The 23,806-nt window shown below is 32.3% G+C and overlaps 1 protein-coding gene across 1 annotated transcript; it reads right to left on the minus strand.

The window, feature by feature from the left end:
* LOC132715951 (DNA polymerase epsilon catalytic subunit A-like) lies at positions 1-23,588 on the minus strand (the record flags this gene model as incomplete). Its single annotated transcript, XM_060699070.1, is given in 31 exon segments — positions 1-347; positions 1,056-1,165; positions 1,731-1,863; positions 2,341-2,552; positions 3,229-3,364; positions 3,674-3,870; positions 4,657-4,881; positions 5,238-5,441; positions 5,783-5,867; positions 6,249-6,355; positions 7,763-8,050; positions 8,642-8,729; positions 9,447-9,519; positions 11,461-11,627; positions 12,037-12,165; positions 12,439-12,545; positions 12,994-13,229; positions 13,506-13,638; positions 14,497-14,700; positions 15,365-15,574; positions 16,109-16,237; positions 16,808-16,888; positions 17,138-17,240; positions 17,674-17,762; positions 18,402-18,527; positions 18,984-19,136; positions 19,494-19,694; positions 20,350-20,494; positions 21,925-22,017; positions 22,883-23,031; positions 23,443-23,588. Coding segments are annotated over 31 exon segments (4,532 nt in total), but the record flags the coding sequence as incomplete, so codon positions are not given.
* Between the last annotated feature and the right edge of the window lie 218 nt (positions 23,589-23,806).

Below are 23,806 nucleotides of genomic sequence, written 5' to 3' on the forward strand. Positions count from 1 at the left end.
TTTACATTTTCATACAAAACTTTATTATATATGACAAAATGCAATATATCTACATATTGTATCACACACCTCACTTATAACATATATTATTTAAGCACTGAAAATGTTGTACAAGACATTCATGATATATATACATATATATAAAGATGAATATTTTATCATCAATATTAATAAATAGAAAATATCACTCATGGTCCACACATCAAAGTCAATTCTGCATACATCTATACACAAAATATCATTGAAACGATCTGAAAATGTTCATTGAATTGTCTCAATCACAGATCTGTGGATTCAACTTCAATATCCAGTTGGCTGTCTCTTCTAGTAAAACCATGTTATAATGACTGAAAGATTAAAAAGGAATGTTACATTTTAATTCTATAAAAAAGATCACAATATATTTCTGTATGCATGTTTATATATATACTGATGACAGTAAGGAAGGAATATACAAAGATTATCAGGAAAGCATAGCAGCAGATAAAATAGTTATCATTAGAGTATCTTGATCTATAACATTAATCTATGGATTTTACTGTTACAAGACTAAAATCCATGGTAGCCAAATAAAATTAATATATTGCATTCCTTTTTACCGAGATACATTCATTAAATTATTATATACCTCCTCAAATTTATATTTTCAACCATATATGATGATGTCATGTCAGCAACATTATTTCCAGATCATACTCTACACAATACAGATTTTCTAATGCTATGATGTTTGCAGTAAATACATGTACAGCAAAATATGTAAATCTCACAATACCTAATTTCCAACATTTCTGGACAGACTTGCAATGAAAGTAGCAAGGGGTAAATGATTTGAAGGACTTAATCCACTCAAAATAATAGAAATGTACAGTATAATGTTATGCTACGGTTACTTTCTTAACTGCATGAACAACTCAAATATTTCCTATTGCATTATAGGATTAATCATTTGCAAAGTTTCAATCAACAGTCCACATCTTGGTTTTATACAACTGTCTATGAGGCCTTTATAAAAGAAAGCAAGGTATGAACTGGTCATTCATTATTTTTGTCACCTTGCTATTCCTCTAAATGTTTTCAGCTGTTGGCCAAGGTCGTCTGCTGTCAAGGTATTACTGTACTCTCCCGCACATGTACAGTAAGTCCTCATGTTGCTGTCCTTAATCTGAATTAATAAATATTGCAAACACTACTTTACTGCTGTCTAGTGATGAAATTTGCTAATACAATACTGTCTAATAATAAATTTCCATAAGCATCATGTGCATATTCTGTTTGAAGAACGATGAAAAATATTAACACTGATCATGCTTCTGGAGACAAATATACCAATGTTTTGCTACATTTTACACACTCAGTAAAACTTCCTTTTAAATCTGAAGCACAAACAAATCTCTGATTTTTTTTCTCTAAGAGCAAATAAAAGTTATTTATATTTCAGACTTCTTCCAAATAAACGATTATGATTCCTGGATTTTTGCAATCTCAGATTTTTTTTTAAAGAATGCATATATTTTTTGTTTTCCAAACTGAGGTCAATGTCTTGATAATAAAAACTTAAGGGACTGTAACTCATGTTTGATATTCAATACCTATACAGTATTATCTTGTTAATTTCCAAGATACTACATGTACTATGGAAAAACAAACATTGCTAAATCAATATCTTTTCGGGGCTTTTATACAAAATGACAAACAAAATTTATTATTAAAATAGCTATCATTAATACCTGATGACACTTGACACACTGTAGGTCTTGTAGTACGTTAGCCATAGAGTGTCTGTTTAAGGAATCTATGAGAGACTGTTCTATCTCAAACAGATTATACTCCGACTTACATTGTATACAGGACCACACTGTGCTGTAATACAAAATCACATTACATATAACCATCACAGTAAAACATTTAATCACATACAATTCCAAAGAAATATGTTATAGAAATTTTGTATCATAATAAAATAATACTGAAAAGCATAAAATAAAATAAAATAATATGAAAATAGAGAAGTGTATAGTGACTATAAACTTTTTTTTCCATTTGCACAACATTCATGCAGCCATTAAGCATCCAATATCTATGAAAACAGTAAAATCAAAATGTGTTCTTAGCTATAAGGTATATATTAAAAAGATTTTTTTTAATTTTTATGAATATGCTATACATGTATATCTCAAATAAAAAAGGAAAATATATCAACATTTTCACTTGTGCTAGGAAAGTACTGTAATTTCCTCACTTCTCAGTGCTATATATGGCTTATCCCACTTCTCAGTGTGATATACAGCATATATTCACTAACAACAAACAAATATCCTCTATAGACATTATACATACCATCCTGATGACTGACTAAGATAGGGATCTCTGCAGAGATCAAGGTCTCGAATATGATTGCATGTCTTACATATAACTTCTGGTAGAACATATGATAGACATGGATCTTTGAACAAAGCTTCTGGTGAGAACTCTCCCACACCAATCAACTTGAGCAGATCTCGCTGCAATTTGGCCACTTGTATTGTAATATTACTGTCCAATGACAACACCTGAAATATATAAAAGTCAATACAGTTAAAACATCATGTAATTTTATACTTCACTCATTAGTCACTTCAACCAAATGCTTCTGGTATTTTCAACTAGAACATATTTAATTCAATGCAATGATTTATAAGACAAAATTAATACTCTTTTTGATAAGATTTAACAGAAATGCTTTGCCAAGATTTAACAGATTTTGTCATTATAACAATATTTCTGTCATGAATGCAACTTATGATAGTAGACAAATCAAAAGAATACATGAAAATTTGCACTACATTGTTAACATGCTATACAATTAACGTCAAACCAACACAGTATAAGTCATATTGCCACTTCCCACCTTGACTGGTGGATAAAAGACCTGAGACGTTCTTCCATGCATTATTTCAGGGCATAAACAGGCACCCGAGTAGAACCACCAACGTTCTGCAAGTTGGCTGTTTAGCTTCTTCACACAAAAGAATCCACAGCAGTGATAGATAGACAAGTGGTTTGAAGTAAAAAACCATGACCACTCGGCCATGGACGATATAAACTATTATCAAGGTCTCAAAAAACATGGGCAGCTGGATGATCATAAAAATCATACACAAACTTTTCCAATCTTTACATTTCCTTCTGAAATCCTTTATGAAGATTTCTTCAAACTTCTCTACACTTGGTAAAAAAATAAATTACCTTGCAAATATATTTTACAAACTCCAATGCTGGGTTGTTCAATGGTAGATATGATCCCGGTGGTCTTGGAAACAACTCCGATATATTGTTCTTACCACGATTACCACTCAATTTCTTGTCTATCTTTTGTGTTAATCTGCAAAATTATAAGAGAACTCGTTAATGTTACTCGAGCAAGTTAGTATTAACGAAATAAAATAATGTGTATATTTGTCATATTGCAAACTAACCATCAACAAAGTTTTATGAAATTTACTAAGTACTTTGATGTTAATGCAGATTCCACAGAATGTAAAATCTATATATCAACAAAGTTTTATGAAGAATAATAAAGTACTTTCATGTTTTTTTTCTTCAAGATTCCAATTTCCACTGAACCATAGAAGCTTAGTGCACTTATTGTTCCTAGGAGAGGATTAAAATTAGAAAAGGGAAATATTCTTACGAAAACATTTGTTGAGCTAGTTCCCCCTGTATAAGATTTTGAGCAAAGCTAACAGCTGATGGTGTAGTTGTTGCATCCAGTAATGCTGGAGTACTGTTGTTACGGCGACGACCAATTGGTGTGTTGCCTGGTGTCAAACGCTGTTGTTCCTCCTGTAGATTGCTGTACACTGACAGGATATAGCCAGCTATTATCATCTAAAAACAACAATATTATATTTTACTATTTTTTTTTGTCATTTTTTTTTTGAGGGGGTTTAACCTCAATAAAAACAAGTGCTGCTTTGAATAAATCTTAACTGTGATGTGATAATTTTGCAAAATCAAGACTTTCTACAACTACTGACAAATCCTACTTCAAAGTGTTTCGCTACAGACAAGAAAAGTTAATTATTAAGATCATTTTGTGTTGTATATAAGAATGACTGTAGGATAAAACATCAATGAAAAGCTATCAATGAAATGTTAGGGATATTTCTTTTAAATCACATGTTCTTCTGAAATTTATTTGTTTGGTTAAATTGACAAATCACTCTATAGCAAAGCAGCTGGAACAAAATTATCATTGTACCTTTGGTCTTTATTCAACTTGTCACTGATAAATATGAAACACACTAAATATCTTTTAACTTTTCCTGCAGCATGTAGTAAAAAAAATATTTGATTAACCTCTTGCTCCTACCAGATTATCAAAATAACAATATCAAGAAATTAAACTTAACCAGAATGCTTCTGTCTAATTCAAAGCTTATTCTAGTTTAACTTAAACCTAGAGGCCTTTAAATGAGTATCAAAAGAATCCAACCAATGGATGCTACATTTCTATTATCTAAAGTACATATGTTGTAAAATACAAGTTTGGAGAGCAGAATTCTGGAATAAATACAACGGGACTTATTTAAAAGAGTTTACTGGAGTGGATACATTTTGATCAAATGCGATGAAAATTGACAAAGACGGCGATAAAATTAACAATATTCTTACATTAAAATTTGTCTGGCATGCCCCATCTTCCGGAAGGAACTGCATGATATTCCAATTCATTTCTATTTCTGGTTCATTCTCACCGTCAGACTGATTTAACTCTTCATTCTCTATAACACGTTCTTCCTCATCACTGTCGCCCTGATCTTCCTCCACCATTTCCGGTGCCTTCTGCTCCACCTCTGCTTCGGACGGCAGACTACCTTTAATGCCTCCATAGTTAGCCTTTATAAGATAAATTTCAGTTTTAATTCAAGGATAGACCAATAATCCAGTAAACGTAGGCATGCATTTCTACTCGTTTACACCAAGTTAATATATATCCTTCAGTGTTGTCCGAGATGGAACATACGATAATTTTATGGTTCAAACCTCTGATCCTGAACTTTGACCATGACCTTATGTGGTGCATCTAAAATACCACTGATGTGTATAGTCTCAATGAGCTTAAAATTTGGCTATGGTGTTCCGAATACTCCTGAAGCAATTCAAAACACAGAATAGTTTATTCAGCTATTTAAACAATTAAATGACTAGAAAGTTCTTAAAATGCGTAATTATTATTCAAATACGATACTTACAGGGTCTAGCCACATAAGGTATTCCCAGCACTGCTCATATGACATTTCTATCAAGTGAAACAGTTCCTTCGTCTTTATACTGTTTGTGATATACTCTACATAAGCTAGGGCATCCAACAGTCGTCTCTTCTTTGTACAGAGAATTACACGGTTGAAGTTGGCATACACAATGTTTGACCCAAGCCTCTTGAATTCACCCATCAACTATTTTAGAAAAGAATCATTTTACAATCTATATTTAAAACAATTTAAAAGCCATCATATTTACACTTTATTGGCCTCTGAGAGAACCCATTATGTTCTAGAAGACATGTGTAAAGTTACAAGCAAATATCTTGAGTGGTTGGTAAGATAAGTTGTAGATGAAGTTACATGCAAAACTTAAAATCAAATTGTAATGCAAAAAAACAACAAACACAAGGTGAGTAGGAGCCCCATTACTCTTTGAATATTCAAGCTCCTCAGATACATGTGTTGACAGACAATGAAATAGTAACTCAAGTCAATGTGCCCATAGTAGAAATGACGAGGAATTTTTGCCTTACCTGCATGAACACTTTTTTCATCATATTGTGTAAGGTCCTTCTCAAAGCAGGGTCATACAGCATGGCCGATGGACTACGAAGCCATCTGTAATATAACAACTCATCAATATTGTCCATACAGCTTACCAACGAATAAATTATCATGTACAAATAAAGAATGTAACAAGAAAACTTATAATGAAGATGTATATCCCCTACTAGTTTCAACAAATATGAACATATTTTACGGGAAGGACATTTCTGCAAATTTGGTCAATTATTGTTTCCAACTGAGTCATTGAGCACTGGAAGTATTTACAGACCAAAATTATTCATTGTACCTTAATTCGTGCATTACTTAGGTGTCCTAATGTCAGAAACACTAGCCTTTTATTTCCTTAATACTATAGTTTAAGAATTGAACAAAATTTGCCCAATCAAGCACTTGTAATCAAAATATAACTAATGTAATTATAAGAGATATTACCTGTAGAAATGTATAATCTGATTATCAGCAAACACATTAGAGTGTATTGTTACATCACGGACCCAGCTCTGTACCATACTCTTTAATATCCTGTAGAATAAGTATAACTACTATAACACATATACAGTTAAACATGCTTAATCTGAACATGTCAGAACCAAATCGAAACTGATCTTTTTTTTTACTTTTCAGTATATTGCACTTAATGTATCATTAAACAGTATCAGGCTATAATTAATTTATCCATGGTTATGTAACTCCAAGGCAAAACAACTATAATTTCACTTCCCTACCTTAATGAACACTTGCAGTAACATCAACTTGCTCATATGGCCAGCATAGATGCAGGCTAGCTTGTATTTTAGTGTACTTACATTGACCATATACCCTACAGTTGGTAAATTTTGTTTTTCTGTTGTTTATTTTTAGCTCACCTGTCACAAATATTATTTTTCTGTTGATTTAAACACATTTTTGGTCCAATTTCCATGGTTGACCTATTTATTAGTTTTTAAGAAATATCATAATTACCAATTTGGGTACAATGGGCCATATTTGAAGAAAACTTTATATTTATGGTGAAAATTTTCAGCTTTTTATGATTTTTCATATTTTTAGAACAAATTTCCGGATCCCTTGTGCAATTGAAAGGGAAAAAAATTTCAATTTTTTTTGACATAAAACCACCCACTGATTACTTTATTTGCTCTTCCTAAATTTACAAGGACGAATTTTTAAAACCTTTTTTTATAAAAAATTAAAAATCAACAAAGGATTAATTGTATTTAATTATAAAGAAAAACAAATATAATTAATAAAATTAAAATTTTAATTTAAATAATTAGTAAATGAAAAAAAAAAAAAAAAAAAAAAAACGCAAGCAGGGGCAGTTCTCTAATTCTCTTGAGGGGCCCCTTCCTTGAACCCTTTCCCCGTATGATTGGGGGATAGAAAAAAATACAGACTAGACCCTTCCCCCTTTATTTCTTGATGATGAAAAAAAACATCAATATTTTTTTTTACTGTAAAGGTTAATTTTGTTTTTTAAAGTATTTTCCCAATTTTTTTTACGCAAAAAATGTATAATTTCAAAAACAAAAAAAAGAAATTGATAATATTCTGTAACAAAAATTTAACTATTAGGCCCAAAGGGGGGGCTCCCCAAAAAAATTTAATTTTTTTTCCTTTTTTATGTTTTTTCCCTTAAAAATATGTTTTAAACCTCACAAATATTTTCACCTAGTATCACAACAAAGGGTTGTCTGCTCAAAAGAATAAATATTTGACCAGAGAAAAAGGTTCTGCAAGACAATTTAATGTCACACAAAGTTTGGGAACACTTTTCTTTAAAAATAGACAAGTTATTTATAAAAATAAATTATATGAAAGTAAGGAAAGTAAACTTGTCATTTAGAAAACAACCCAACTAACAATCTGTCTCTACACCATAAAAAAACCTAGTATATCATACTTATGAAATACAACATGACTTCAAAACAAGAGTAAGTCATTACCTCTATAATAGTGTTGACAGCTAAGCTTCCAATATCTAGTTCCACACAAACAGTGGAATAGGCAGCAGGGTTGTTGATCTGTGTGGTGAGATTTTCTACCTCTATACCTATTCTGTTATCATCTGCCTCCTTACCTCCAAGATCTGGTCGTTCTGTAGGTGATGACCATAGTATGTGGTTATGCTTATTTAAATGTCTTGCAAAGAATACATCACAACCAAACATTGTGATGTCCTTGGGGAAGTTTCCTACAGGAATATGTAGGTACCGACACTGTTCTATCATAGCCTGAAAATAAAAACATGTGTAAAGTTATTACACACATTCAATATAGAGAAATAGCGCAAAATAAAATTTGATGGCATTGTATTGCTTGTGTGGGTGCGTGTGGTGCTTATCAGATGTTTAAAATGAGAAGTTTTTTGTAACAGGATGTGTATAGAAGTTGTTACACTTTCAATATTCAATTTCAAAATAGCAGACACTATAACAGATAATTAGCAGCAAATGACAAAATAGTTACTTCTTATAGATTAATCTAAGTATTTTTGTCTCCACATTGTGACCTAGTTTTCCACCCAAAAAGTTTTCCTCCTATTTGCCCTTCTACCTGTACATGGGATGTATGTAAACCCATTTTTCCTAAATTTAAAAACTTACTTAGCACCAAGCTATGAGATGGTGAACATTCCCACACATCCTTTTTGCTACAGTCAGCCACAACAATTCAAATGTCACTATATTTTGCTTTCTTAAGAAAGCGAGTCCTTCAAATATTTAAGAAAGCGTGTCTTTCAAATATACTGACTATTTCTAGAAATAATCTCTAAAAAATCTACAAAATACAGCAGTTTTCTCAGACAGCAAATCTTAACCTACCTTCAGGATAACATCAACATTCATATAGTGTTGTAACATTCTACGACAGCCAACTCTTTGCCAGTCTAATACATTGTACATAGTCTCACTTAAATAAATAAAAAAAACCTACTTAACAAATTAACTGATAATCAAAAAGATGATTTGATTATTTACACTGGAAAATAAAGTATAGGAATTTGTTTACCATGATTCTATGATGCTGTAAGACACAATGAAATTAGTAACACTACACTGGTTCTTTGTGCATTAAATTTTGCAGTTTAATCGCTCTAGTGACAACAAGACAAATAAAAGACAATATTTTGTGTTAGTGTGAAATAAAATCAACAATATAGATATAAAAAGCTTTAACTTTCTCATGTTGGGGACAAAAACACTATGCTAATCATTTATCATACACATGCCAATTATACAGACCATGTTAAGATATAAAGTGGATGCCAATAAACAACATATATCATACTCAGAAAATATGATAAATACAGAAATGGTTATCAGACTTGCATGTCAAGTACTTTATTTATTTGAGCAAGTGATAAATATGTAATATTGGTAGGGTTTAATATCGCACCAACACCGTAAAGGTTACTGGCAGAGGAAGACATTAGGTGTGAATTCCTCTGTCCACCAACATTCCTTATAGCTGGATAGCTTCTTCACTTGAAGGAATTCAAAGTCCCTGGTAAGATCCAACAGCTGTAAGGGCCAAGTGGCTTCAACCACCTTAACCACTCGGTCAGATGGACATGGTCGCCCCAAAAGGGGATATGACTGGTAATTGTAATATAAAGACAATACTTACCTATCTTTAATATGTAAAGGTACAAGAGGAAATTCTCCCAAGCCTGGCATGTCAACAATAAGATGAGAAAAATCTGAAAACAAACAGTTTCAACAAATGACCTGGCACTGTTTTTAAGGATGAAATCCACCCTACAAAAATTGTTTCATGACATGAATTGTTTTTTTGGGGGTTTTTTTTGTAAAAAGGAGTATATTACATTTCAAATTTTATAAATTTCATTTCAATTACTAGAATACTTTCAAATTTAGATGAATTATTTTTTTAGCATATATTCAAGATCAAAAATTTATGGAGTTTGTAAACTATGTACACATTGTACATAGTCTCACTAAAATAAATTAAAAAGATCTACTTAACAAATTGACTAATTATCAAAAAAAGATGATTCGAATTCAAGATAAAAATTTATGGAGTTTGTAAACTATTTTCCCCCTGTAATATTCTATAAATAAATTATTCTGAAAAAGCAGAAAGGTAAGAAAACAAGAGGGCCATGATGGCCCTGAAGTCACTCACCTGTGTATAGGCCCCCAGAGCGTGGCCAGTTTAAACCCCAGGGCTTTTACTTGAACAAACTTGGTAGACACCCATTAGAAGATGTTTTATGCTAAACATCTAAGGTCTAGCTCATTGAGTTTTTTTAAAAAAAAAAGATTGTTTAAGTTTTAACTATACTTGATAGTTAAAAGCAATGACACCCCTAGGGCGGGGCCAGTTTTGACCCCAGGGCTTTTATTTGAACAAACTTTAAAAAACACGCACTAGAAGATGTTTCATGCTTAATATCTAAACTCTAGCTATTTGGGTTTTTTCAAAGAAGATTTTTAAGTTTTTGTTATACACATATAAGGAAAATCAATGTCCCCCGGGGCAGGGCCAATTTTGACCCTAGGGCTTTTATTTGAACAAACTTTGAAGACACTAGCTGGAAGATGTTTCATGCTTAATATCTTAACTCTAGCTATTTCGGTTTTTTCAAAGAAGATTTTTTAAGTTTTTGCTTTACACATAAATAAAATCAATGTTCCCATGGGGCAGGGCCAATTTTGACCCCAGGGCTTTTATTTGAACAACCTTGGTAGATACCCATTAGAAGATGTTTCATGCTTAATATCTTAGCTCTAGCTCTTTGGGTTCTTTAAAAGAAGATTTTTTAATTTTTTACTATATGCATATAGGGAAAATCAATGACCCCCTGGGGCCGGGCCAATTTTGACCCCAGGGCTTTTATTTGAACAAACTTGGTAGACACCCATTAGAAGATGTTTCATGCTTAATATCTTAGCTCTAGCTCTTTGGGTTCTTTAAAAGAAGATTTTTTAATTTTTTACTATATGCATATAGGGAAAATCAATGACCCTCCGGGGCGGGCCAATTTTGACCCCAGGGCTTTTATTTGAACAAACTTGATAGACACTCACTAGAAGATGTTTGATGCCAAATATCTAAGCTCTACCTCTTTGGGTTTTTTAAAAGAAGATATTTTAAGTTTTTTCTATCGGTTGCCATGGCAACCAGAGTTCTGCATGGAATTAAATTCTTTGAACAATTTTTTAAGGTGACCACCAAAGGAACATTCCTGTGAAGTTTGGATGAAATTGGCTCAGCGGTTTATGAGGAGATGTCATTTAAAGTAAAAGTTTACGGACGACGGATGGACGAAAAACGATCACAAAAGCCCGCCCTGTCACTTTGTGACAGGTGAGCTAAAAATCCAGGGTTGTCTGTAGGTCAAAACAGAATTTTTAATTTTGCTTTTGGAACATTAATTTAGTGATTATAACATATATGGTTAAAAAAACAAGAGTCATGATGACCCATAGATTACCAGTCTGTTGTTAATGCATAGATCAAGATTTTCAGAGAGAAAAAAAAAAAAAAAAAAACATAACCCAATATTTCCAAATAACCTATCTTTCAATGACTGGCAGGACATATACAGTTATAGACTGACTCAAGGATAATTATTTCAACTATGTATTTTGTACATTCCTTTAAATTTGTCAAGTACCTGTTACTGATTGAACTGCTATATAAGTAGGTCCTCTTTTCTCATCTTTATATGCTGACAACATTCTCTGTATAGTTCTAAACACTTGGCTTACATTCTTCTCCAACTTATATTCTAGCTTATGCCCGCTCTCTGGCAGCATTGTCTCGTCCACACCTTTCAATACTCTGCAATAAATATCAGTATGCATATATCTAAATTATCCACACCTTTCAATACTCTGCAATAAATATCAGTATACATATATTTATATATCATTAAACTTGATTAACTAGGACAAAAACTACCTTCCCATATTTCAAGAGTTTTTAAGAAAGGCTCCATCCCCCGCCCCCAAACATATATTTTGTGGGTTTAAGTCACACTGACAATGTAATGGTTATATGGCATAACACAACTTTACAACTTGTATAACTTCAATTAGACCAAAGGAGGTGCCTGCTTGTATCGGAATTAACCAACCAAAATAATGAAAACTTGTATTATGTTCTTTCAATTATAACATAATTAACATTGGTCTTATAACTTTTTTTTCATCGTAAAAATTTGTATACATGATCATAACTTCATACTTACTTAGCATTTCTCTCTGTATTAAACATTGTGTTTAAGTTAGGCATCTGATCACTTCGGACAGTGTCCACTACCAATATAGTACCTTTCTTCGACATTGGGAAAAATAACCCGTACAGCATTTTTGAACCACTGCAAACAGTAAACATAAAACATTAAGTACTAAACATACCTACATGTTAAAATGCACATATTGGAAACAATAAACAAAGTATTATGATCTACTACAATGAGCCAAGAACAATAGTCCATCAATAAACAAGTGCAAATGTAAATATCTATAGTGCAACTGAAAGACATACGATAGTAAACAATAATGTAAGATATACATATGCAGCTATTTATCCTTAAATTTGATACTAACAAAAATTGTACAAAATTAAGCCCAAAAAGGATATGACTTACCATACATGATGATATAGATAAAGGTGCTTAATTGATGATGGTTCCAGGTATGAGAACTGAGCCAATGTCCGAAATTCTAAATGCTCCAACTCAAATGTATCTATCTCCTAATAAAAGAAGCATACTCACTATATTAGCACAAAACAGAAAAAGAATAAACCATGTTGAAGCTTTGAAGAATTAACATAGCAAAATAGTATCACAAAACAGAAAGCAGTTTTGAATTGTAAATATAAAATGTATACAAAGAAGGGTTAAAAGAAGTTATATTTAAGCAATCAAAAACCATTTGTCAGATGAATAAAAATGTTAAGTGAATATCAAGATCCTACTTGAGGTCACTTTCAGATCTTTGCTTTTACCCAATTAAAATTTGTTTCATCAAATTGAATATTAATCCAGACAAACATTGATGATCATCATAACATATTTTAGAACAGAAAATTTCATTTCAATAGATACAACATGTTGATGGTTATCTAAAATATATATGTCCCTTGATAGACTTGAATGAGCAGAAAAGTGTTGCCTAAATAAAAATTAAAGAATACTAACCCTCCCAGACATAAATTTTGCAAAATCTCGATTCACCATTGTCACACAGCCAAGTTTAACAAGTGCTCTAAACAAGAGAGGCACTTGTGTTTCATAAACTCCCTCTATATCGGGGGATGATAGATCAGCACTTATTTCATTTATATGTTCCTGGTACACATCTTCGGGTACAGAATACTCATACAAGTTCATCACAGGATGGGATCTTGGCAATGTTTTTATTACCTTTTTCCACACTGAAATATCAGAAAAATGTAAATTATGTCCTCATGAAGATTCACAATCATGGCAACTTTTTTGTAGTAAATTTTTTTTTTTCGGAAATGAAAAATAGGCACAAAGTAAATATCAAGACCTTTTACTTGCATTTGAATTCTGAAGAGTAGGTTAATGTTTAACATGATTTGTACTTGTTGCTTGTAGACTACAGATTGCATGTTACATTTTCATATTTCTTTTGTTATTTATAGACATGCAAGCACATATTCATAGGTGACTATAAATACACATACTATGGCCTTCTCCAACTTTCGGTGATTTCTGATTAACATAGAACATTCGAGGAACGTTCAGCTTCATGGCATGCAGATCACTTCCAATTAAAGCCCAAAGTTTGAACTGTCCTGGATGACCTGTTTCTATCAGCTGAAATATAAACATATATTAATAAGTCTTCCTTGCTTATCAAATTGACAACGATTTTAAGACAATGCAATAAAGATGGTTAAAAACCTGTGATCTTTGATGAAAATTTAGAATGAACATACAAATCAAAGTACGTGCACTGCCCTTTAAATTGTTTAAGGCCATTAGCCAGATTTAGAACTTCACTCCTACAAGACAACTAGAGACGGACCAGAGTTTCAAGTTGTCATGCAGAGTGATATGATGAACAACAAAAAAATATCTAAATAATATTCCATTATTGCCCAGTAGATATGACATAGAAATGATTCATTTTCTTTTCTGTCTCAAGGTTACTTTGACCTTTATTTAACAATTCTTTTCCTTATCACACCCAATAATCTTAGGAAGTTTTGTTCAAGTCTTATTCTGCACATTTTCTGACAGTAGTTACGCTTGATGCAAAACAGCCATGAATTTTATTTTTTGGTAATTGCCATAATTACTTTCATGTACCTGTTTTTGTCTGTCTGTTTGGTTTACAGCACACTAACACAATTTAGGTTATATGTCGCTGAAACAGGAAAGATGACTTTGGCTAACCTCGGGGGTTACAAACTTAAAGCAACACCAGGGGTCAAAACCACTTCACCTGCTGGAGCTAAGAGATGCATAGACTGCAGTAATTTGAACCCATTTAGTCACCTCTTACGATCATGCAGGGATAAATGGTGGTTGCAATTCTGATGACTCAACCCTTAAAGGCAATCCCTCAGCCACAAAAGGTACCCCAAAATGGACAAAGAGACAATATAATCTTTTGACATTTTTTGGCATATTAAACAAAACATCTTCAGTTTACTATGTCATTTACTCTACCTGTACAATTTGCCATGGCATATCCATAACACTGCGAGCAGTTCTTCTTAAGAAACCTCCTATACCTCTGTGACTAGAAGTGACTGGGGCAAAAGAAGAAGAAGTATCACCAAAATCTATACGCCTTCTCTTGCGTTCTCGTCTCTCTTCAACTTGAAACTTCCATTTCTTTTTATGAAACTCAAGCCAGACTCTCCTCTCTTCCTTTAATGATATTTTACAAACAATGACATTATAAAATGGAAAATATGCTTTTATCTAAAATAATGTTATGTGAAAAAAAAACTTGGGTAAAAAACTAGATGATGGTCTAAAAAACAAGATGATGGTCAATGTTACCTAAAATTATTAGCTGAAAAAGAATTCAATTGAAGGTCACTGTCCATGTTTTGTTCGTTTCATTTTACGCCTTTTTCATTTTACGCCTTTTTTCAACAGTATTTCAGTCATATAGGCGGGTAGTTTCCTAACCATCGTTCCTGGAGAGTTACACCAGTACAAGACTACATTCCTCCGCGCTTAACTACTAATGCATCTCCTGAGGATCGAACCCAGGCCAGAGAGGTAAATGGATTAGAAGTCATCGACTCTAACCCCTCGACCACAAAGGTGGTAATGTGGTCAAAGTATCATATGAAGTTTATAGGCTACGGGTGAAACAAGACATTTAAGTCACTGAAAAACAAATTTAAAAAGTAATGAAAGACAATGACAACAGATTAAAATTGTCAATGTAACTTGAAGTTTCTGAGGAGATGATCAATACCAATATCATTGCTCAGGAAATAAATATAAACTCATTCCTTCTAGCTTTTCCAAAACCTCTGTTGCAGTGAATAACAAATTTTAAAAATAAAATGAAACTAACTTTAGTAGTTCCAATTGGAGGTGGTGGACCTAGAACATCACGCCATGACTGACTACTATCTGTTTGAGAATCATCTTGACTTTGTGACATCTCATTACTCGACCGTCTACGTTTGTTTGATACAGCAACTTTAGATCCTGTATTGTTACTGGACCCAATGTCTTCTATATCAGCAACATTGTTTGGTTTCTTAAATACATTCTCTTCATCCTAATATAATTCAATAAAAAAACATTAACATTAAATAAAACTGCATCTATGAATACGAAGTTATATATTGGTTAAAATGTTGACCTTTGAATTCCAAGTATTATGATTGAGAGCCTTACTCGGGGTAAAATTTTGTTTCTTAAAGTCTCACGTGTCATTTGAAATGGTAAGTAAATTTTTTCTCTCATTTAACTAAAATAAATGTAGATAAGGCTTAGATTATTAAGTTCATACTATTTTCATTAGGTTTGCAAGTCCAAAATATGATTCTTAACTTATAGAATTTTCTACCTAAAAACACATTACCCTACACACAAGGCTTATATCACCTTTACCCTGAGATTGATTGCTCAGATAAAAATGAAAGATCACTTCCACACATCACAAATCTAATAAAGAAATCCCTTTCATTTACAATGGGCAGTTCCAAATTCAAAGCAAGACGAGTTCATTACACAAGTTAATCAGGGTCAGGGCAAGTTATATATTTACCAGATTGTAATACAGGAATATATGTATAATTAAAATGATCACCTGTTGAACTGGCTTAGGAGCTGCAGCAAATATTTCACTGATCTTTTTCTGCTTGAAAACATCGTTTCTTTCCAACAGTTTTTTCTGTAACCAGTCTGGGTGGGCAATACGAGGTACTGGATTACACACCTGTAACAAACAAGATGTCATACATCAGACAAGTAACCAAACCAGCAGTAAAGTCACGTATTAAAGACCATATATAAAAATTCTGTATTTTCCAGTCATGTTAAATTAGAAATGTTTCCTCCGGACACAGATGCTTTTTTCAAATATGACATTAGTAGCTCCTCAAGGCCTTGGTATTGGATAATCAAATTTCATAATTGATTATCAAATCAAACCTAAGGACGATTGATCACAATCAGAAATAACAAAATTCTGTTCAACTGTATGTCAGAATAGTACCAACACCGAACAGACCACTACTACAAGGCAAGTCCTTTCAAACATTGTATTTTCCTTTTCATAAAAACTGGTTAGGACCCATTGGCTGACAGCTAAGAATTACAAGTTACCAAGTAACAATTTTCTACACCACAACAAGGACCTATTCAATACTGGTGTCATATGAAACATGGTTTGTGACCACAATCCCTGTATTAAGAAGCAGACATTTTGGTATACAACATGTTTCTGTGACAGCTGAAACATTGTGTAAGTTGTTATGATATTAAATATAAATAAAGACATACTAACATTTTGTAAAGCTGCAGGAATAGTTATAATCTTCATCACACATCCTCCAAGTCTTTCTATATAATACTCCCAGTCAATGATCTAAAATACAGTAATAACAGTGAGACTATGAAGAAATTATTTCAAACTCAAAAGTAATTTTTAACTCAACTCTTAAAGAAGACAAAATATTTCACAGAAACTAATAACTATAAATCTATCTCTTTGTAGTACTGATTTACCCACCTACATACATAATCACTGGCAAATATATGAGAACAAACAATATCTTTTATTCCAGGTAGGGCATAATCAACAATCATAACATTAACGTAAAGCTAAATTTTTTACCTCTCTGATATCAAAGCTGGTGATTCCTGGTGCTTTCAGCCACTTCCTCAAATAATGTTTTTTAACTCCTGGCTCTGCCTCAAATATTGTTAAGGGAACAGCTCTGAAAATGACCATAATAATACCCTATAAATTATAAACATTTAATTTGGAAAGAAATGCATCCAAGTTTATACATGTCAACTGACAATATAAATGCAACCTTTCAACACAAATACAAAGGTTTTCATAGAAAGATTTTAAAATCCATGACAATTATACACTCTTGTCTACATGTGAGAGTGGTGATGGTCACTGTAACATCAACCTTTGACCATTAAATCAATAGTGGTCATCTACTGGTCATGGGTAATATTCATACATAGCAATATAAGCAACAACTTATTCCTTCTCGGGTTACAGATCGGAAAATGACATTTTTTTATCTATGAAGCTGATGTAAATACCCATATAAATGGATGTTCATATATACATCATATAAGGTTAAAAATGCTTTGTATATGTCAACAATACAAAGTGACGCTATCCAACACTACCTTTCAGTGACTGGAGCTCCCTCTGGTTTCTTGGAAATAACAAATTTACAACTAAGACCAGCATCCTTTACCATTTGATCACCCAAAAACTGTCAACAAATCATAATTGTATGAGAAATTTGAGATAATTCATATATTGGTTGACCAGAAGTTGTTAAAAGGATTTTTTTCTTATAGTTTGGATTATCACAAATCATCTTTAGTGAAGAAACTTAAGTAATTCATCAAGTTTGGTGAAGTAATGTGGCAATATATACAGTATAGTATTACTTTGACAACATGTAGGCAATAACATCATGAATATAATGTAATCTAACATCATGAATATAATGTTATCTAACCTGGCCTCAGAAAACACTTCTTGGTTCAAAATAATCATGTTAACTATGGGAGAATTTAGCCACTAAGCTTCTTTAACCAACATTTGATAAAAGAAAAAGTATAGCTTTGACAAAATAAGCAAGATAAAATGCAAGATATCAAATAAACATTTGTATCATTTAAGTTTAGGGCACATGGCAAAAAAGTTACATATTCTTTTTTAATACAGATATCAAGAGATGGACAGATATAGCTTACAATATTTTGTGAAGCTACAGAGAGCAAGTTATATCTCTCAAGTCATTATTTCCCTCGTAAATCATAGTGTTCAATAAAATCAATGTAGTATCTATTTAGAAACAACTATAAATACCACTGGCAGAACTGTAAAGTAATGATTACAATACCTCTGCAAGTCTTTTTGCTGTACTAATTGATGTAGATTTCTGAGCACCATAATCTTCAAGTTTACGAGACATACTTCTCTTCTCTGATATAAGTTCAAACAATTCAGAATCTGGCATATTTTGTGCCTGTAAATAAACACCAGGCCTTTACTAAACAGATGCATTTTTACAGTTTCTATGCCCACATATAACATCAAATGTACCTGTGCCAATCACAGCATCTTGAATAATACTAAACTGTGGCAAGGAATCATGAATGCCAAATATATTCGGCAAAGTGTGTTTCAGAGACACTGTGACCAGTGATTTCAGAGATATTCAAATGAACATTTTAATCCAAAATGACATCTGTTTTAACAAATGACCTACAAAGTGATCTGATATAGTGTTACTTATTTTTTAGCAAGTTAATTGGTACATGACAATGCCTAGTAGTAACTCTACTCTTATGCATATGCTAATTATTTCGATACCTTACTCTTGTCTTGTTCTAATATAATCTGAGTTGTGAATACAATTTGAGCAAAATAATTTTTTTTCTACATGTATATTTAGGGATTTCATAAAGAAAGACAATCTTACCTTACTATACAATACATCAAGCCAGTAATCTGCAACCTTGGCCACTGCAGCATAACACTCATCCAGTGTTTTCCCCTTCAGAAAAGCTTCAAACACCGAGGACTGAAAAATCTTGATTAATTCTAACTCTCCTCGTCGCTTCACTTCAAATCCCTGTTGATAAAGAAATAAGAAATGTTTATAGCTTACAGCAACTACTTTTTATTGTCACTTCACAGTGTTTTTACAAGTTTTACATGAAAGTTCACCTCATTCTTGCAAGTGTGACCATAAACTACAGACCTGGGTCTTGCATATAAACTTTGCCTAAACATATTACACATTTATACAATATAATTCGTAAATACGTATATCCATAAACTAGTTACTGACAGGACACAAAGTGTGGATAGACCAATAGAAGGACATACATGCCACTTTCCAGTCAGTAAATTTTTTTAGACTCCTCAGGGCAACTGAATAGATTTGACCATTCTTAGTTAGCAGTAGGTAGTGTATCAAATAACTTACTTTAAGCTCTGCTAGCGATCCATCAAAATTAAATACAGCATATCTTTTCTTTAATTTCTTTCCTTCTTCCTTGGATGCCGGCAGTATCATTGCAAGGTATGGTCCATCTACTTCAAAGAAAATAGAGTTCTCACTCCGCACTTTATACTCTAGTGTGTCAGCATCCACAAGCTCTTGATACTGATCATTAGTGAAGAAATCCTGAAACATTTCTAAAACATTACTTACAACATCCAACATACAATATACCTTGTGTAAAGCAACTGTTTAAACATTTTTAGAAAAGACTTCATTGCTGAATATAGTAGCTTCAATTTCTTAGTGCTTTAAGAATATGCCAATAAATGACCGAAATAGCATTTATTAAACTAAGGTGGCAATAAGTGTATTAGGATATACATAATGAATTGCAGTTTATTGTGAAATGCGCCAAAACACTTTTCTTTAGTCTCGCTTATAAATAACAGGACACCTAAAGGGTCGAAAAATTAAGGTCTATTAAACATGATTGTGACCCTAGTATGGTGCAAACCAACTACACCTGGGCATTTTGAGTAATGCTCCATTATCTCATTTGACTTGCCTGCTATATTGTTTTATAACATGGCAAAGAAGTTATAAACATCAAAGCATCATTTTATTCTGTACGGAGGGCATAAATCAGTGTATGATGGTTATGTATCAACTGATGAAGCTTATTAAAGCGGTACATATTTAGATAAATTGTGTTGGTTTTTGATCATCTTTCTATCCTATACCTAGGCAGACATCTCAACCAGTAGGTCATGACCCCGTATTGGAAAGGGACAACAGAAATCTCATGTAGAATGTAGAGTATCAAATTGTTACAACTTACCTTTACCATCACATTCAACATCGCTCCAGGATAAGAAATAGTCACTTTTGGTTTTTTAGGGTTTGTAGTTTTCACAACATAATTTTCCGGAAATGTAGCAGGTAATACACACCAAATACCGTCAGTATCCAACTCCAATGGTCGACTTATATAAATAAACATTATAAGATGTGTAAACTGTGAAAGAACAATCATGATTTCACATCTATTTGTTCACATTATTACAAATCATAGGTACATTAGATTGCTCCTAAAATTTATTCATTGATTTTTTTTCATTTGACTTGTCTGCCATATTATTTTATGAAATGGCAAAGTATCATTATTTCTTCTGAGAGCAGAGCTCCAGATAATTTTTTTGGCCAAGGGGTTTTTACCCCTCAAAATTTAGAGTGAGGGGTAAAATGCAAATTCTGAAAAACTTAAGGGGTAAAATCTGTCAAAAAAGCATTTTGCATTTTTTATAAACAAATTAAACTTATCGTTTTGTTTGTTTGCTCATTTTCTTTTTTTTAGAAAAACCTTTACAAATTAAATACTGATTTAATGTGAAACAATACAAAACATGCCATGTAAAGTCAGACTTCCAGAGTATACTGGAACTCAAGTTTAGGATACACAGCAAAATTATCAGGGCTTCCATTTTCAAAATTTGGAAGTCAAAGACTTCAAAATCTCTGATATTGGAAGTCACATTATATAGGTAAAGAAGGAAAAGTATTGATTTTCAGAAGTCACAGGCCAAAATGAAGGAGTAAATGACTCCCAAACTTCCACTAGTGGAAGCCCTGAAATTATTTTATTTTCTAGGAGTCAATATTTTTCTTTCTTTATTTCTGTTGGCATGTACCTTATCATGTACTCCAGTTTGAACAATTATAGTTGAAATTAGAATTAAAGAAACATAAACAAGATTTTTTTTATATCTTTCCTTAAAAAAAGTATTGGTCTGAGAGAAAATTGTCCGTAACTGTAGACTGGGTACGAAAATATTGAGTACAAAACTGCAGGTGAAAAACATGTTATTTTGATCCAACAACAAAAGTAAAAGAAATTAAAATATATTTTTGTTTATATTGAAGCATAAGCCATGTCAATAGATGACTAAACAAACTTAATACTGTGTTAACTCCTACGATGATTATCTGGCACAAAGTTCATCAATAATTTCACAGGTTGATCTACGGGAGTTACCTCCCTTCTGTATTTCCTGCTACTTTCGTTTTTAACATGCGTTGTTGACAACAGAATTTTTAGTTTTCAATGCAATAAAATGGAAATATATTGTATTTTTATGCTCAAAACATTTTCTTTCTACATATCAAATGTTTACACTTCTATTCTTTCACGCATAAATTTTGACATACGAGCGTATTTTCATTTTGTTGTGCGTAACTGTGACGCACGAATTTTGAAAGTGATGCGTATTTTAGATTTTCTATGCGTATTTTACGCTTATACGCACGCTATCTGGAGCTCTGTGAGAGGGAATTAAATCTTTGCATGATGTTTATGAACGATATTGGACCAATATAGAGATTAATGATAATTTGTTATTAAACTTCTTTGACATACCCAATTTGTTCAACAATTTCCCTAGCTTTAGTGATGATATGAGCTCCAGTGTAACATACAATTCCAGCCATCTCCATACTGTACCAACGTGCCCTATAATACATATAATGCCAAACTGTTTAAATTCATTCAATAAATAACAACAAATGGAGCCTGCATGAACATACAGATATTGTATAAAAAAAATATCACACACAAAAATACAAACTCAATTTTTTTTTTGTCTAATTCAATGATTGGCACAGTATTTTTTATGCATACAATTCAAAGTACTGAAAGTACTGAAAGCAGGCAAAAGTCATCAAATAACATTTATTTTCTAGATTATATTTATGACTGTATCTTGCTTTGAATTTAAGGGAGTTCTCGACAGCATCAAAATACTTATAGCAGACAAACAACAATCTTGAATATATTTCTGCTTAAGGCTAAGGCAAGTCATTTGGGTAACAAAACTGGAGAAATATCTTCTTGACCAAGCTGGACTATTAACAAGAACGTTTGCCACTTACTTACATTTTACTTGCAAGTACAATCAATTTCAGAAGTAAGCAATGGAGATATGTAGGAAATCCTAATCATTTAATTTCTATCTTAATACTATATAATACAGACAAAACTACAAAGTGCACAACTAAAGTTAATACAAGTGAAAACCTTCATCTCAGAATCGCCTCAATAAAATAGCTGTCTTTGACACACTTCTTATCGGCCAAAAATTCCAATGGCTCAACTATTGGTTTCCAACAATACATATGAAAGAAAATATTATTATAACATAACTTTGTAAAAGATTTTAATCAGTTTTTTTCACCAGGATGATAGAATTATGATAAATTTTAATTTTATCTAAGGCATGTAATATATATTGGGAAAATATGCTCAAAATGGTGACCAGGGGAGGCAATAATTTCAATATGAAATACATCTATATACAGCATGTAAGAACTATACACACCCTTTCCTCATGACATATCCATAGAAGGAATTAAGAATGCACTTATGTGCCAGCTGAAGAGAGTCGTATAACACTACCATTCCATTAGCTTTCTTAATCTCACTAGCATCCCCTGAATCTTGGGCTTCCGACAACTTCTTTTTCCACACCTGTAACATGTTATAATAGTCAAGTCTCTGTTACTGAATAAAAACCTCAATTAGACAGAATAGTTTTCAGTTTTTAGTATAAAATAGTAAATAATAGCTGATAAAATGTAACTAATCCAAGTATTTCCATTGTTAACAGATTGGCAATCCATATCATCAGTTGAAATGTGTTAAAATCGGTTGTATTTTCAGCCTGTAGATTAAAATATCCCCCTTGACCCTTGGCCAAATCAGTTGTTTTCATTGGCAAATCTGTTGTCTCAGAAACAAAAAAATTAAAACTCTGATTTTCAAAAACATGCAACACTGAATCAGAATAACAGAATCAACATATCCTTACATTATTTTCTCAGTTGTTTACCTGGTTGTCATCTCAAATAGTAAACTTGCTATACATGTTATCAATTTTACCTTCACTAGGCCTTTAAACTCGTATCTTCTATCTCTGAATGCCCTGACAGTATCAACATAGAAAGAATTTTCTCTCTGACAAATGGTTGCTGTTCTCTCTTCCATCTTTGTAGCCTTAGTTTTCTTGTATGCTTTCCGACAATATTCTACAAGAACATTTTATAACACTATAAAGGCCAAAATACAAATATTTTCATATAAAAACACCATTTTATTATTGATTTCTCAATCTGTTCAAGTTTTAAAGGTAACAAGAGCCACCGCTGGGCAGGGGCAACGCTAGACTTTTTACTTTCTCTAAAAGCAAACAAAGAAATGTTTGAACCAAATCTTTAAATATACTAATTACTATATATATATAAAA

Source organism: Ruditapes philippinarum, unplaced genomic scaffold (genome assembly GCF_026571515.1).
Source record: "Ruditapes philippinarum isolate M1 unplaced genomic scaffold, ASM2657151v2 ctg3137_1_1_1_1, whole genome shotgun sequence".
NCBI lineage: Eukaryota > Metazoa > Mollusca > Bivalvia > Venerida > Veneridae > Ruditapes > Ruditapes philippinarum.